The following is a 15,755-nucleotide window of genomic DNA, read 5'->3' as shown; positions in this document are numbered from 1 at the left end:
GCTTTGTGTGAGATGCATGAGTAATGGCTATGTGTAGGTTCTCAAACCGTCATATACTTCTAGAACAGCTGCCAGAGAGCCTGACCTATGGACAGGGAGGCCCTGCCAACTGCTCAGATGCGGGGGCCTCCACCCCTGCCCCGGTGATCCTGGCTGCCTTTGGATTTCGAGAGTTGTATGGAGTGGTCTTTGGAAAGGGGAATTTTAGAGGGGGAATTTAAATATTATCCTGTAATTAGAAACTTCTTACATTTAGGGGAGTTTGTGTCTGAGTTATGACAGAAGAGGAGTGATTTTATACCAATTATTTGAGCAGCATGCTGTGTTCATATTCCACGGTCACAAAGAGAAACAGATACATTCATCATTTGGAAACTGGATTTTCCTGGACTCAAACCAGTGATTGTCTTTATCTTGGCATGTAAAAGGGAAAAAGTTACTTGCTCTGCTAATTGAAATCATATGGTGCTTATCTCTTCTGATGCTGCCTTGATGGATCTTATGGACTTAGGAATACAGTCATATGAAACCCCCACTGAAAACAAGACCTCCCCCCCACCCAATTTGCTTAGTGATCTTGGCAAGAATTAGAGAGAGAGGGATGATTAATATCATTCATTATTCAAAGGACTAGATTTTCTGATTGTTTTAGAAATTAGGTTCTGTTTTAAAATTTTTATACACATATATGCATATATGTACATATAAAACATCCATAGGTGCTTTGTTTGCATGGATGTAAACCATGTTCACACAATGCCCTTGGAGGGCAGCAGAGGGCACCAGATCCCCCAGAACTGGAATTACAGATAGCTGCGAACTGCTCAGAGGGTGCTGGGACCTGTGTCCTCTTCAAGAGTAGTATGTGCTCTTAACCACAGAACCATCTCTTCATTCCTTGTTTTATTTTTAAATATATTTATTATTTTAATTTATGCATATATTGTGTGCCTAGATAAATTTATATGTACAACATTTGTACAGATATCATCAGACTCCAGAGGGCATTGGACTTCCTGGAACTGAAATTACAGGTAGCTGTTTGTCACCTGATGATGTAGGTGCTAGGAACCAAACCTGGGTCTTCTGCGAGAGCAGTTAGATGCCTTAATTACTAACCCATCCCTCTAGCCACTAAATTGGATCTTAAATGGAGTTTGGAATGTAGGTAAGACAGACAAAAAGTGATACCAGTGTAATAATTACTGAGTCTTAAAGCATATCCAAAGTAATAGGCTATTTGTGGCGTATTCAGCTCTGTGTTTCTCTGTATGCATATTTACTGCTGTTCCTAGTAGTCACTTCTGGGTCAGGGCACAAGCACACAAGGTCACCATGAGTGCTTATGCTGGAAGATGTTTAGGCACTTGCACAGAAAGCAAAAGGAAATGTTGGGCCAAGGTAGAGAGAGTAGAAGTTGAGGGTCTGTTCCTTCTAAAGTCACTCAGTGAAATGAGGCCACTAGCTGATCACATTGCTGCTTTTCCTGGACAAATCATCTTTCGTACAATACTCACAACGGGGAGAAGTTGCCTCTTCTGTGGAAGAGGCCTCAGGAGGAGGTCCTGGGTCCTATGACACAGCCTAGAATAAGCCTAACCTTTGATGTCTTCCAGGTACAGCAGTAGGCATGCGTTCGAGTCCTCGTTTTATTTGTATGTCTGTATGTGGGCCTGCATTGTAGCTGAGCTTTAGTTATATATGACAGATACATTTGTGTAGTCTAAAAAGCAACATTAAGTTCATAAATCAGTGAGAAAAGAGAAAGTGGTGAGCATGTTGTGGAAAGAGAGAGAAAGGAGCGGGGAGGAAGCATTAAAAATGTTTCATGCTGTATCCCAGTATGGGAACAGACACTGAGTTTTTAATCCAATAAGAACATCTAATTCTCACTAATAGAATTCCTGCTATATCAGGGTCAATGGTTCTTAAACTGGAGCATGTATCAGAGTCCTATGGAGGGTGTGTTTTCTTTGAGACTGCTGGGCACCATCCCTAGAGTTTCTGATTGGGAAAGTCTGGGGCAGGGCCTGGGAATGTACTCAGCTGACAAGGTTTCAGGTGTGGCCAGTTAACTAGCTGTCGCTTCTAGCAAACAGAGAAATACTACTGTGCCTCCTGTCTTTGGAATCCCTATGGGACCAGACTAGTTTGAGAGGAACATGGCATACCTTCTAGACTTTTAATCACGCCCCACAAAGATAAAGAATTTGAGGTTCACCATTGCTCCAGAAGATAAGCATAATGTGGGCTTCACCATATTGCTGGGACCCACGGAGGCCACTGCGCTGGATTTTTCTGAAACGAGAGAGAGAGAGAGAGAGAGAGAGAGAGAGAGAGAGAGAGAGAGAGAGAGAGAGAGAGAGAGAGAGAGAAGCCAGAATGAGCATTAGTTTTTTTTTTCTTTAAGTGTATTCAACCAGTGCTCTTTCTTGGTGTGTGATAACTTTGAACACTGATCAGGAGGTCAGGCGTGAGGGCAGCACTTTCTGTGTTACCAATGGAGAAAGAATAAGCATATAAGATCTGCTGGACTTTCTCTAGGAGAAGGTATTTTGGGTTTAAAGCCCAAGCCATTCATTTTCTATCCCCTTTGGTGGGTGTGATGGTTTGCATATGCTTGGCCCAGGGAGTGGCACTATTAAAAGGTGTGGCCTTGTTGGAGGAAGTGTGTCACTGTGGGGGTGGGCTTGGCAACCCTCCTCCTAGCTGCCTGAGGATGCTGAGGCTGTTTCTGGCTTCCTTTGGATAAAGATAAAGAACTCTCAGCTCCTCCTGCACCATGCCTGCCTGGATGCTGCCATGCTCCCGCCTTGATGATAATGGACTGAACCTCTGAACTGTAAGCCAGGCCCAATGAAATGTTGTCCTTTATAAGAGTTGCCTTGGTCATGGTGTCTGTTCACAGCAGTAAAACCCTAAGACAGTAGGTTATTTGTTTGTTCATTTGTTTGTTCTAGGAGCTTGAGCAAAGCTAGACTGGTTTTGTTTGCTTCTTCCTAATGTAATGGGTAGAAATCTTTATTCCAGCCTTCTATGCCCCAACGGAGAGGCAAGGAGATTGTCAGGTGTGCTTCCTACTCTGTGGCAGAGGTGACAGTGACTGATGGTTCTAGAGCTTCCAGGTTCCCGCCTCACTTTTCAATATGATCCCCAACTGTTTCTTTAAAAAACGTGACCTTCTAGCAGAAGAACATCAACCTTTTTTTCATCTTTCTTGACACTTTCATAGAACCATAAAATACTATTCAGTTGAGTACTTAATGGTAGAAGGTGGCATATTATTCAGGGTTTTCTTTTTCTTTTTTTCCAATATAGAGAGCCTTGTGGCACTAAATAAAAATGTCACCGTGTAAAATGGAAAGGCTTTCTGTCACAAATGTTTTTAAAAATTCATGAAGGTCTGGAGATTTTGTTTATCTTTTCCTCTTTCTGTGATTTATGCATATCTAATGGTAGTTTCAATGTTTTCAACATGAAGAACCTTTTCAAATAAAAAAAAATGGCAGTTGAGTTTCATTTGAAGAAAAATTCCAACCATGGCAGCTTTAAAATGACACAGCTGATTATTCTTTGTGTGTCCAAGAGACAGAGAAGTTTGGTTTTCCCAGTGTTTTCATTGTTGGGAGGTCAGTTTACCTGGCTATTTGGTTGTGACAACTGTTTCTCTCTCATATCAGTGGATACTTTTCATTGGGCATTAATCATGTTTACATGGGAGCAATGACAGAAAGAAGAGTGAGAACAGCCCTCACCTCTGAACCATTGAGTTTGTTCATGTGTCTGATTTGGATTCTGAACTGCTGGGTAGCCTGTGGTTTCAGGAACATCTTAGGCAAAGACGGTATTCACTTTTTCCTATAGATGACTCATAAATAATACTAGAGTCCACTAAAAATGAAAGATAAGGGAAGTCAGAGCAAATACAAAGTGTGTGTGTGTGTGTGTGTGTGTGTGTGTGTGTATGTGTGTGTGTGTGTGTGTGTACACATATGTACGGATGTTTTAGTAAAACAAATCATTGTGCCTAGCATCTGAGGTGTGGACCTTTTAGGCCTTGGAAGACTAATCAACTGGTAAAAATGGAGCTGAAGACTCTCCTTACTTTTGTTTTAGGAGATAGGTAGGCTCTTTCAAAAAGGACTAGACTATGTTGCTTATATTCTACAAAGTAAGGAAAACTTCTGATGATAAGAAGGGATTAATATAAGGCCCAATGATTCTGAACAGTCTAGCTTCTGCCTGCTTGTCCACCTTCCTCTTTCTCCTTTTCCCGCAGCTCTTGTCCCCGTGTTCCCTCCCTTCATTTCTTTCCACGTATTTCCATTCTTTCCCTATGGGGTTATTCTGAAGCATCTGCACTGGGCCAGGCACTGAGCCTCCATAAGTGTGATCAGCTTGTCATAAAATAAAGGCAACTATATCTTTTATGTCTCTTAAAAATAATAACAGACCTATAAAAAGTATCAAGAGAAAAAAATAGAAGGTACCAAGAGCCTTTTCTATTATTTTACCCCATCTGTTATCTATCTTACCCCCCTTGTTGGTCACTGTGGAGAAGACCCATTAATATGTTGCAGCCTATCCATAGAACAGCCTCAACTCATGCATGTGGTTTTTAAGACCACATCTGGGAATTTTCTCATTGTGAATTTGATTTTGTTCCTTTGATTAATGAAGTGAATCATCCTGATGTGTCCATCACCTTATTCCCTCCACAGACAATTGGGAAGAAGTTACCTCCAGCTACATCAACCCCAGACCCATCGAAAACAGAAATGGACAGCAGGACAAAGAGTGAGTTTCCTTAACTACCCAAAATCCTTATATACCTCTGAAAGTTTTTGCATCTCTGTAAAAAAAAAGAAAGCATGGAAATGTGTTTCCTTAGATCTGGCAGCATAAGATAGAATGAGAATTCTTCTGTGGTTTTCATATGGGCAGTTTTGATTCTTTCCCACCACATTGCTTACACCAACATGCAAAACTAGAGTTTGTCCATATTGGCACAGGTTGGATGGGCAAAGGCCTATCCACTAAAGCACATCAGGGATTCCTGGATCTTCCAGGAGCAATCACTAAATTAACATTATTTTTGTTTCACTTATGCTGGACTCCCAAGACATTTTTTTATTGCTGATTACATGTATGCATGTGTGTTTTTATGGACATATATGCACATGAATTCAGGTGCCTGCAGAGATCAGAGGCATTGGAGTCCTGGTAACTGGAGTAACAATCATTTATGAGCCATCTGATGTGGGTATGTGGGAACTCCAGTCCTCAGGAAGAACAGTGCATACTCTTAACCACTGAGCTATCTCTCCAGCCCGATATCTTTGCTTGAATACCTCAAAATATTTCTATAGCAACTTTCAGACCTATAGAATACTTTTCTATAGATAGTTCAGGCAGCAGACCCAAGTCTTTTAGAAGGATTAAGTGAGTAGATGGGAAAAGATTAGTTTTATTTTAGAACCGTGTGATCCAATAGAACTCTCACATGAACTAGTATATGATGTAAAAATTTCTAGAGGCCACATTTAAAATAGAAGCTAATTTTAATATATTGTATTCAAGTCAGAATAAGTAATACAACTTTTTAAATATGTAATCTCTGTAAAATTATTAATAAGTTGGCATACTTTTTCTCAGTGTGATATTCTCACAGTGTCATATGTGGTTTGTATGTATTATGTATCTCAGTTTAGAGTAGCAGCCACATTTCCTAGTGCTCAGGAGTCTCATGGGCCTATTGGTGACCATGTTGGACAGTGTATTTTAAGAATAATGCTGAAGCCCTTGACAGGAAACCATAGCTCTCAGAGAGATAGTCTCTGATGAGCCAAATATGAGTGACTGTGGCCTGGGAACATACATTTAGGTTGATCTGCATGACATGTTCCAATATAGAAACAGTTACAGAAACCTTTTTATAGCCACAGAACAAAAGAAACTCATAAATCAAGGCTTTTACCCAGTAATACTTCAGTGGGAACAGCAGGTTATGGGCAAATCAGAGAAATCTCTGCTATAGGTTTTAGATGTTCTCTGATGACATTCTTAGCTTTTGGTTTGGCAAATCCTAGAGATCTACTAAATACTTTTCAAAGACTTTACCTGATACAGGTGGTAAATGGTTATTAAGAGGAATGAAGATAGATCAAGATAATTTTGACTCTCAAAGATTTGTACCATTCTAGCACTTCAGGCAAAATCTGAAAGTCAACCTTGTAGAGTCTTCAAGATATATGTGGCATTTATCCTGAAAACTTCAGTTCGTGGGGCCTAAGATGGGCTCCTTGGGCTAGGTGATATACACTGTCACAGGTACTCAGCTACCTAAAGCATGTGGCCTACCTTTAGTGCACGCCTTGTTCAGTGCTATAAATATCAATGAACCACATCTGTGTGCCTGGCTCTCCCAAAACATCATATGGTGGAAATGATTACCTGCAAAGAAGGGATTTTATAGAGACTGACTGGAGTATTTTGCCTTAGAGTCCTATGGGGACCAGCTGTTATTAGTTACTGACATGGCTGCAGACAGATAGCTTGCTTTCATTTCTCTAGCCTTTATTCTCATGGTCTGCTTCATGTATGCAGTCACAATGTTTCACTAGACAAAGAAAAGCCCTTGGTTGCCTCCCAGCATCTTCATCCTCTCATTCAGTCCTGACACCTTTAGGACTCAGTGTGGAAGGTTTTTCTAGTCCAAATCATTGAGCAGAGAAACAAAAGAAAGAGGAAGGTGAACAGTTCTATGAGAAAATGTGATATTGATAGGAATTAATATTAATATGCCAGTTGGTGAGCATCAGGTCAGCAAGGTCTTGAGGGATTTGTTGTTTACTCTTGGGCATTCTCCAAGAACTATGACAGTTGAAGTTTACTGTATCTGTTCTCCCTTTGGCTTTCCTTGTCAAAAGTAAATTTTAGAGTAATTGCTCTCCTACGATTGCTATTTAGTGGAATGCTAAACCAGTGTAATTCTTCCAACCTATGGACCAGTTTTCTGTTTCTGGATCCTGATGCCACCTCTGTGTTTAGGTACAAGGGTGGGAAAGGACCGGGAGTTTAACATCCAGGCAGCCTGCTTGCTTCTTCCTTCTGGCCTAAAATAGAAAACTATGGCAAAGGATGGCCAGCTTCAGAGGAGAGCTCTTTCTTCCTGCCAGCTGTTTTCTCAGCACTCTAAGCCACAGGCCCGCATCAGGATTCAGACTTATGGTGACTCAAAAATACTCATGTGAGTTGGTATTTTTTGAGTGATTCAGATTTATTTAAGCAGGGAACATTCTCCCTACCCCACCCCCAAACAAAAGGCTTTCGTGATGCTGAAATTCATCAGCAGCTCATTCTGGGGAACAGATTGTCATAATTTTCATAACGAGAAAAACTATCTAAATATTCATAACAAAGTGCCTTGAGGTACCTTCAGCCTATCACATCTGGTGTCTCCCTTTTTCTTATTACAATTGGTACATATTTGTGGTCTCTGTAGGTTAGAGAAATAGCCCCAAAAGACAAGTCTCTCTAGCATATTTCTGAACTATTCCATATAGATGCAGAAGACTATAGATCAATGCTTCTTATCCCGTAGGTCACAATGTCTTTGGGGTCAAATGACCTTTTCACGGGGGTCACATATCAGATATTCTGCATATCAGATATTTACATGATGATTTAGAACAGTAATAAAATTAGAGTTATGATTCTTCCACAGAGGTCATATATCAGATATCCTGTATATCAGCTATTTACAATATGATTCATAACAAGAGTAAAATTAGATTTTGAGGTAGCAAAGAGAATAATTTTATGGTTGGATGACACCACAAAATGAGGAACTGTACTAAAGGGTCACGGTATTAGGAACGTTGAGAACCACTGCTCTTAATGAACAAGTAGGTTTGGAAAATCTGAGTAAAGTATGTTTGGAGGTGTGAGTGGGCTGCTTTCCATGTTATACCTTACTCACTTGGCGACTCGGCATTTTGTACCACCTCTGAGGTCATTGGCTTGCCTCTTGGAAATAAATTGTCTACAGTAGTGATACGAGGTGCTTCATTGGTACCATTAAATTTTTGATCCCTCTAGGTTTAGGATAGATACTGCATTTGATTTTCCTATCATGCAGCCTAGAACAGTGCCATATTCTCATTGGCTATATAGTGAGTGGAGATTGAGCAAATGGAGACTTTAAATGACTTCTGACATTGCGGGAGTTTTGCTTACTTCCTCTACCCAAATCTCACTCCTCCTCTGCCTGGGGATTTGGACACATGCCTCAAGAAGCACATCTTCTCTTTATCCACTGATGTCTTTTTGTGTACCAGAGCCCTCAGGCTCAATCTCCCGAAAGTTCCCTCTCTTCCTAGGAAGCACCTTTAATCCCCCCCCCCCCATACACACACACTACATCTGCTCACTGGATTCAGAGTGAGGCCTTCCTATGGTGAGACCCAGCTACCTAGGTTGTTGAAAATCAACCTTTCAACTTCAGTCCTCTTGGAGAAGAAAGGGTTCCTGTTTTTCTGATGGCTGGCCTTTCTCCCAAAGTCTCCAAGCTTTTCATCTGAGCAGACAAAGCTGCCGATGAGAGAACAGCGCTCCAGCCTCGGCTCTGAGCTAGAACAGAAAAGCTTTGCTTCTCAGGTTTTCATTTTATTCTTTTGAAACAATGCTGCTTTTTAAAACACAAAAATGAAAGGGTGTTCTAATTAATGCCTGGGACATAATTGAAAAGACAAGTTCCCAGCAGTGTCTAAGATCAAAGGCAATTGAACAGTCAGGTTCTTCGGAAGGGAAGCTGTTGGGCTGGAATTGACAAATATGGTAATGTACACTCCAGGTTTGGTTTCCATGTCTGAATTCAGTCTGAATGTAGATAGAATGTAGTTACATGTGGTCCAGATCATTCGCTATCCCAGGGACTCTACTGTGTACATCACGGAGTATTTAGCAGCATCCCTGCCCTCTGTTCAATAGATGCCCATAGAACCTGTTCCTTTCCTGTCATGGTAATCAAAACTGTCTCAAGGTATTGCCAGTGTCCTTTAGAAAACCTAACTTGTTCTGTATTTTGTTACTATAGTAGAATACACAAAATGAACAATTTATAGGTGGTAGAAATCTATTTGCCTCATGGTTCTCGGGTCTAGGTGATTAAAGGAAACATGTCTGGTGGTGGCTGTTGAGTTTTTTTTTTATAACAGGTGAAAAGTATCCCATGGCCCAGAATGAGGTTGGAGATGTATATCAGTTGGTAAAGTACTTGTGTACTATGCACAAGATACTGGATTCAGTCACCAGCACCGCATAAAACTGGCATGGTGGTACATGTCTTTGTAATTACAGTACTCTAGAAGTACAGACAGAAGGGTCAGAAGTTCACGGTCTTACATAGTCCTCGACTATATATGAGTTTGAGGCCCAATCCAGGATACATGAGATGCTATCTTAAACAAACAAAACAGGCTGGCAAGAGGGCTTAGTGGGTAAGAATGCATGTTTTGCAAGTATAGGTACCTGCATTTAAATCTCCAGAACCTATATTTAAAGTCCGGTATGGTTGCCCATTCCAGTAAACCCAGTGTTGGTCAGCAAAGACAGGAGGGCCCTGGGAGTTTAGTAGTTCACATAGTTCTCTGGCCAGCTAGCCTACCCAAGATAGTGATCTTATGATTCATTGACGGATGCTATTCCAACAAGGCAAAGAGCGATAGAAGACAATACCCAACATCCCAGCCTAGTCTCTGTATGCATGTCCATGGACATACGTACCTACACGTTGATATGCATGTACCACACACATACCCCACACACCACACAAATAAAGGAAAAAAGATTGAACTCATAACCTTTAGCCCTTTTCTAACCAGAGTAAATCCATTTATGAGAGTAGAATCCTCATTACTGAAAAAACTCTAAATATGCACCATCTCCCAGCGTTCTTGCATTAGTAATTAAGTTCACAAATGCACGACCTTTGGAGGACATATTTACACAGCAGAGCCCCGGTTTTGAACTACTAGTGTGTTTGTATAGTAAGTTCTGTTAGGGCATTGTTACAAATACCCTCCTCCTTGATGCCCAATGGACACTTATTGACTTTATAGTAAATCTAATGCATGTTTGACCCCCCCCACCCCCTGCTACCTCTGGGTGCTCAAAATATGATGCAGAGCCGGAGGCATTGTCTAAATATAGCATGCAGTGCAACCAGCCCCAGTACCACTACTACACTGCTCCGTCCTCCCAGTCCCTGCTTTTACCAGACTCCTAATACAACATACCACTAGACAGTGATTCTCACAGTGTGTTTCAGGGCTAGTGGCAGAAAAAAAAGTCTGGAAACCTTGTCCAAAACGCAAATCTGCTGGGACTACCCCAAGTCAGGCCCTGAGGGTGGAGTCAGTGATCTGTTTCTTCAAGCCCTATGTCTGAGGCCATTGCCCACTCAAGTATGAGAACCTCAGACTGAGACCAGGATGTTGTAAACCGCCCTGGTAATTCTTGTTAAGTAGATAGAGTCCTCATCCTGCCAAGACTTGAAGATTCAGATACTAGGAAAGGAATCTAAGAAGTTGTGGGAGCAGATATCCCACACAGCTTTGACCATAGGGAATGGCTGTGAAGCCCCCAAGTCCTGCCCCTCTGGTCAGTTCCCTAGAGCATTCTGAAAAGTTCACTGACATTTTACCTCCAAAGGACAGGGTTCTATGTCTCTGACAATGGAAGTTATTGTCCCATTCCTGACATTCTGATGCCTTGAGCTGACTGTGTGGCTCTCATCCCTTGCCCACTGTCACATTGTCAACAACTAGATTTCTGCCACTCAATTGTAAGGTCCCTGACAGCCAGATATCAGTCTTATCTTAGTTTGTTGTATGTAGAGCATGATAGAATACCACCCCTATATGTAGTTCTGGAGTATTAACCTCTCCGAGAATGAAAGGGTTTTAGTGTTTATAGGGTGATGAACCCTGTTCTTGGCCAACATATACTGGTATGTTATTTATTTCTCTTACTTAGGGTGATATAGGTCATCCATTTGCTGCAGATTTTTAATGATTGGGTATAATAACATATGACCCTAGTGGTGGGTGGTCCATATGATATGGCAAGTGAGGCATATTCTTTGAAATTTTAAATAATTCTGTTCTTTGGAGCTCTGCTTAAAACTCCAAACTAGTAGTGTCTTAGATAATACTTGTCCAATGAAGGGCAGAATTATGATGTTAGGGAAAGTCTGCATCACTGAGTTAGTTGTGTGTGTGTGTGTGTGTGTGTGTGTGTGTGTGTAAATGTGCTTGCATGAGTGTGTGTGTGTAAATGTGCTTGCATGAGTGTGTGTGTGTGTGTGTGTGTGTGTGTGTGTGTGCACATGTGGCAGTCAGAGGATGATACTGAGTGTCTCCCCTAGTCATCCACTGTGCTTTTTTTTTTTTTTGAGACAGAGTCTTACTGACCCTAAAGCTTACCATTTCAACTAGACTGGATAGCCAGAGAGTCCCTAGGCTCCACCTGTCCCCATTACTACCCTGGATGCCTACCCAGCACTGGGTCTCCAGGCAGATGCATGAGACTTCTCAGCTTTTATATAAGTGTTGGTTATCTGACTTGGGCCCCCTTATGCTTACATAGCAGGCATTTTTCCCACTGAGCATCCCCCGAGCCCATGATGCTATTTCTTTTATAATGTCTCAAGGGAAAATGAACCTCCAGTTTTAGGCCTGACCTAGTCCTTTGCACTGCTCCCACAAAGCTCCGGAGAGCTTTCTGTCTATCAGAGTGTGAGTATATGGGCTCGTAATCCTTCCAGGTTGCAAGTGAGCTCAGAACACCTTCATAGGTTGAAAGTGAGCCCAGTGCGTGTTCTGGATTTAAAGTTTTATCCTCATATATATGTGTTCAGATCGCTAATGAATTTATTTTGCTTGTTCTGTTTTTATTTTTTAAGCAGAAGGATTCAGGATTATTTGTTAGTGTTAAGGTGTTTTGTTTTTTTTTTTTTAAATCCATTATAAAACTACATGGAGGGAGTCATGGAATGTGAGCATGTGACTTCAGTTCCTTTAATGATTTGTTTCTAATAACATGTAAATTTCCCAATGTCTAGAGATTGCAATAATGTTTTAGGGAGAGGGGGGATGAATCATATGTGAAGTTCTTTGTGATTTTTACTTGAGCAAGTTTCCTAAAAATTGAAAGCTGGTCACATGCGGTGGCACGCATCTGCAAGCCCAGCACTCCAGAGGCTGTTAGGAGAATCACCATAAAGTTCAAGACCAACTTGGACTTATATATTAGTGTGAGGCCTGCTTAGCTTACATGAGAATCCTCTCTCAAAAAGCAAAGAAGGCTAGCATGGTGGTTCACTGGGTAATGGTGCTTGCTGCCTAGCCTGAACCATAAGTTCTGTCCCTGGGGATCATAGGGTAGAAGGAGAAACAAACTCTTACCACTTGTCCTCTGACCATCACAAGTGGTCAGTATATACACACACCCCCACACACACATGCACACACATCACACACACACACACACACAAACACACACACACACATGCACGCACATGTGCATGCACACCCACCCACACACATTTTGCACACATACACACAAATGAATAAATGGATGATAGATAAATGCAATTAAATTTAAAAAGTAAAAGGCTTAAAGCTGGTAATTAAAGTGGGATGAGGAACTCTTGATTTGGGAGTAATGTGGTAGGAGTCTGAATGTTCTCGTGCTATATAGACTTTCTCTACTCTTTTAAATACATTTGTATGGTTTGTTTTGTTTCATTTCTTAAAAGAAAAAGTCTTTTCTTACCAAATTACTTAAAGACTGTAAGACAAAAAGCTCTCAGAAGAAAGTTAGAAACCTAGACTTAGGTTAGGTAATTCATTAACATATTTTAATCATTCAAGGAAAAGTAACCACAAAGACATTTCAATTGCTATGTAAATTATGCCTTTCTTTCTGCTTATTTGTATATCCATTCCTACTTGATTCCACACTATCTAAGTCGATCAAATTAACGAATTGATGGGGAATGCCTGCTTACAAAAATTAATTCTAGTCTTTGTTTTTTATGTTTGCTACTCATTTAAAACTTAGAATCTTTTCATTGCCGAAAAGGATTTAGAGTTATCTTTCTTTTAAAGCATATTAAATGCCCCTTGTTTTGGGAACTTTTTTCTGCATGCACACAATCTTGCCATTCTGTGAAACAGGATGGCAGCTCTCTCACCATCAAGTGATGTGTGTATTTGTCTTCCTCTTTTGCATTCTCGTCTGCTCCCCTTAGTCTAACCATTAGATTATCACTTCCACATAAGGGCAGGAAGTTCTACTTGGTCTTAGTTGTAAATCATAGACTGAGGCTCCAGAACTAGTTGACAGCATCTTTTGCATGGTAGTGGGTCAGAAAATATTTGGATTGAAATAGGGAACAACATTTAGTAGGTTTACTATCACACATTTGAAGTTAATAGTGACTTTGCATATGTATTTATTTTTGAACAAGTATCTTAAAACCACTAAAATGCAAAACAGTATGTTTTTATTTTTATAACACTGCTCAATTAAATGGCTAAAATGAAGATAAATAAGGATAAATTTAAAAAAAATACATCATAAGTAAGTGTGAGTCTGCTGGCTGCCATATTTGCTTCGAAATGGTTGTGATTGGAGTGTTGAAATGTCATTGCTGGGGGCTGGGGATTTAGCTCAGTGGTAGAGCGCTTACCTAGGAAGCGCAAGGCCCTGGGTTCGGTCCCCAGCTCCGAAAAAAAAGAACCAAAAAAAAAAAAAAAGAAATGTCATTGCTGGAAAGAACATAGGTCTAATCTATTATGGTACTGTGTGATCTCAGAACATTAGCGGTATGCTTTTGAGGTCCTAAGTAGGAGCTAGAACAACTCAGTTCTCTAATTAGAACAGCGTTGTTTTGAATTGTTCAAACTTTTTAAGATTTGGAATAGACTTATATGTGCTTAAGATGTTCTACTGAAGACAGCTAAACTAACCTCACTTCTCCTTGGTTGGTTTCTGATTTTACATCTGATGACACTGTTTTCATCAGAGCTACAATGTCCTGTAGCTGGATGTCATCTCAGGTCAAGTAGTCCACAAAAATCCAGCTGGGACTGAGCCAAGTTCCAAGTGTCCTGACTCCTGACCCAGAATCTTCTACTACTTTCTGTCCTTTGAGGGTTCCACTGCTTCTTAGGCATCACTCAGTTATCACCGAAAAATATGCAAAATCTCTGTGTCAGTTCTGGGAATGCACTTAGGCAGCCAGGAGGAAACTGCCACACTGGGCATTGCCTGAGCATATATATGACCTCAAAGGTTCTCCACAGAGACATATTTCCTCCAATAAAGCCACACCTCCTAATAGTGCCACTCCCCAGGGGCACTATTTATACACATAACTCTATGGGGACCAAACCTACTCAAACCACCATAATCCTAATTCCTTCTCCCAACTTCTCCCAGATCCTCCCCATCTGCCTTTCCATTCAGATTCATGTCCTTTCTCTCTTTAAAATCAAGACAAAAAAAATCAGGGGGAGTCTGTTTTGCATTGGCCAACTACTCCTGGACATGTGACTTGCCCTGAAATGTGGTTGATATACACAATGTTTTGTCATTGAAGAAAACAGATTTTTCCTTTGCCAGTGGGTATCACTTGCAATTTACTTCTTGGTTAGGGGTGGGACCCCATGTCTACTTCCCCCTCTCCGTTCTGGGACCCTGTCTGACTCAAACCTGTGCATGTCCTGTATTGCTGCCACAGTCTCTGTGAGTTCATATATGCATAGGTCTTGTTGTGTTTGTCAGACATTATTTCCTTGGAGTCATCCACCACCTTTGTCTCTTACAATCTTTCTACCTCCTCCTCTGTATAGATCCCTGAGCCTTGAGAGGAGGCGTTTGATAAAGGCACGCCATTTAAGACCGAATGTTCCTGAGTCCCTTGCTCTCTGTGCATTGTCCAGTTGCAGGCCTCTGTGTTTATAACCATATGCTACAAGAAAAGGCTACTTGGATGAAGGTTGAATTAGACATTGATCCATGGATATGTCTGTTTGTCATTAGGAGCCATCACTTTAGAACAATAGGATTTGGTTTTCCCCTGGTGCCCATAACCTATCTAGTCCTGTGTTCTTGACTACGTTAGCAGTGCCATGTATGGGTTCTATCTCATGGAGTGGGCCTTAAATCCAATGGTCAATTACTCCCATAAGATTTGTGCCAATCAGTATATCTTGCAGTAAGTCTCAGTTATTAGGTCAAAGGTTTCGTAGCTGGATGATATTGATGATTATATTTCTCCACTGGAAGAATACAAAGTAGCTTCTAGCAGCACAAACTCTAGTCAGTAAGAGTCAAAGTTCCAGTTGTGTGCCAGTTCAATAATATAAGCATTGTTCTCATCAGTGGGACCTTCCCTTTGGGCTGGGGAAAGCAACCAGTGGCCTTGGCAACAGCCTGTGATACCTGGAGGGGAACATGGTAGGGACCTCTAGGCTAATGACTCAACAAGATGCAATTCTATTCCTGGCACTGGAAGTTGTTCTTGGTGGCATGAAATGTCTGGATGGGGCATTGCCTCCCCCATTATATTGGGACTTCAATGTTTTTCATATATATAATTTAAGAAGCTTCTATAGTACTAGGTTTCCATGTAGTCTTTAAAATGTCCATTGGTGTTAGCTGTTCCTCCCCATGTTTCCTCCTTT

At 41.0% G+C, this 15,755-nt stretch overlaps 1 protein-coding gene across 13 annotated transcripts in view; it reads left to right on the top strand.

The window, feature by feature from the left end:
• Sh3kbp1 (SH3 domain-containing kinase-binding protein 1) overlaps positions 1-15,755 on the top strand; it is a 345,129-nt gene that overhangs the window by 224,851 nt on the left and 104,523 nt on the right. For all 13 annotated transcript variants that reach the window (XM_039100102.2, XM_039100103.2, XM_006256931.3 and 10 more), the window contains one exon: positions 4,722-4,797. In XM_039100102.2, the coding sequence (XP_038956030.1) occupies positions 4,722-4,797 (76 nt within the window). The remainder of the gene's footprint in view (positions 1-4,721; positions 4,798-15,755) is intronic.

Source organism: Rattus norvegicus, chromosome X (genome assembly GCF_036323735.1).
Source record: "Rattus norvegicus strain BN/NHsdMcwi chromosome X, GRCr8, whole genome shotgun sequence".
Classification (NCBI taxonomy): domain Eukaryota; kingdom Metazoa; phylum Chordata; class Mammalia; order Rodentia; family Muridae; genus Rattus; species Rattus norvegicus.
This window is presented reverse-complemented; position numbering and strand designations above follow the sequence as displayed.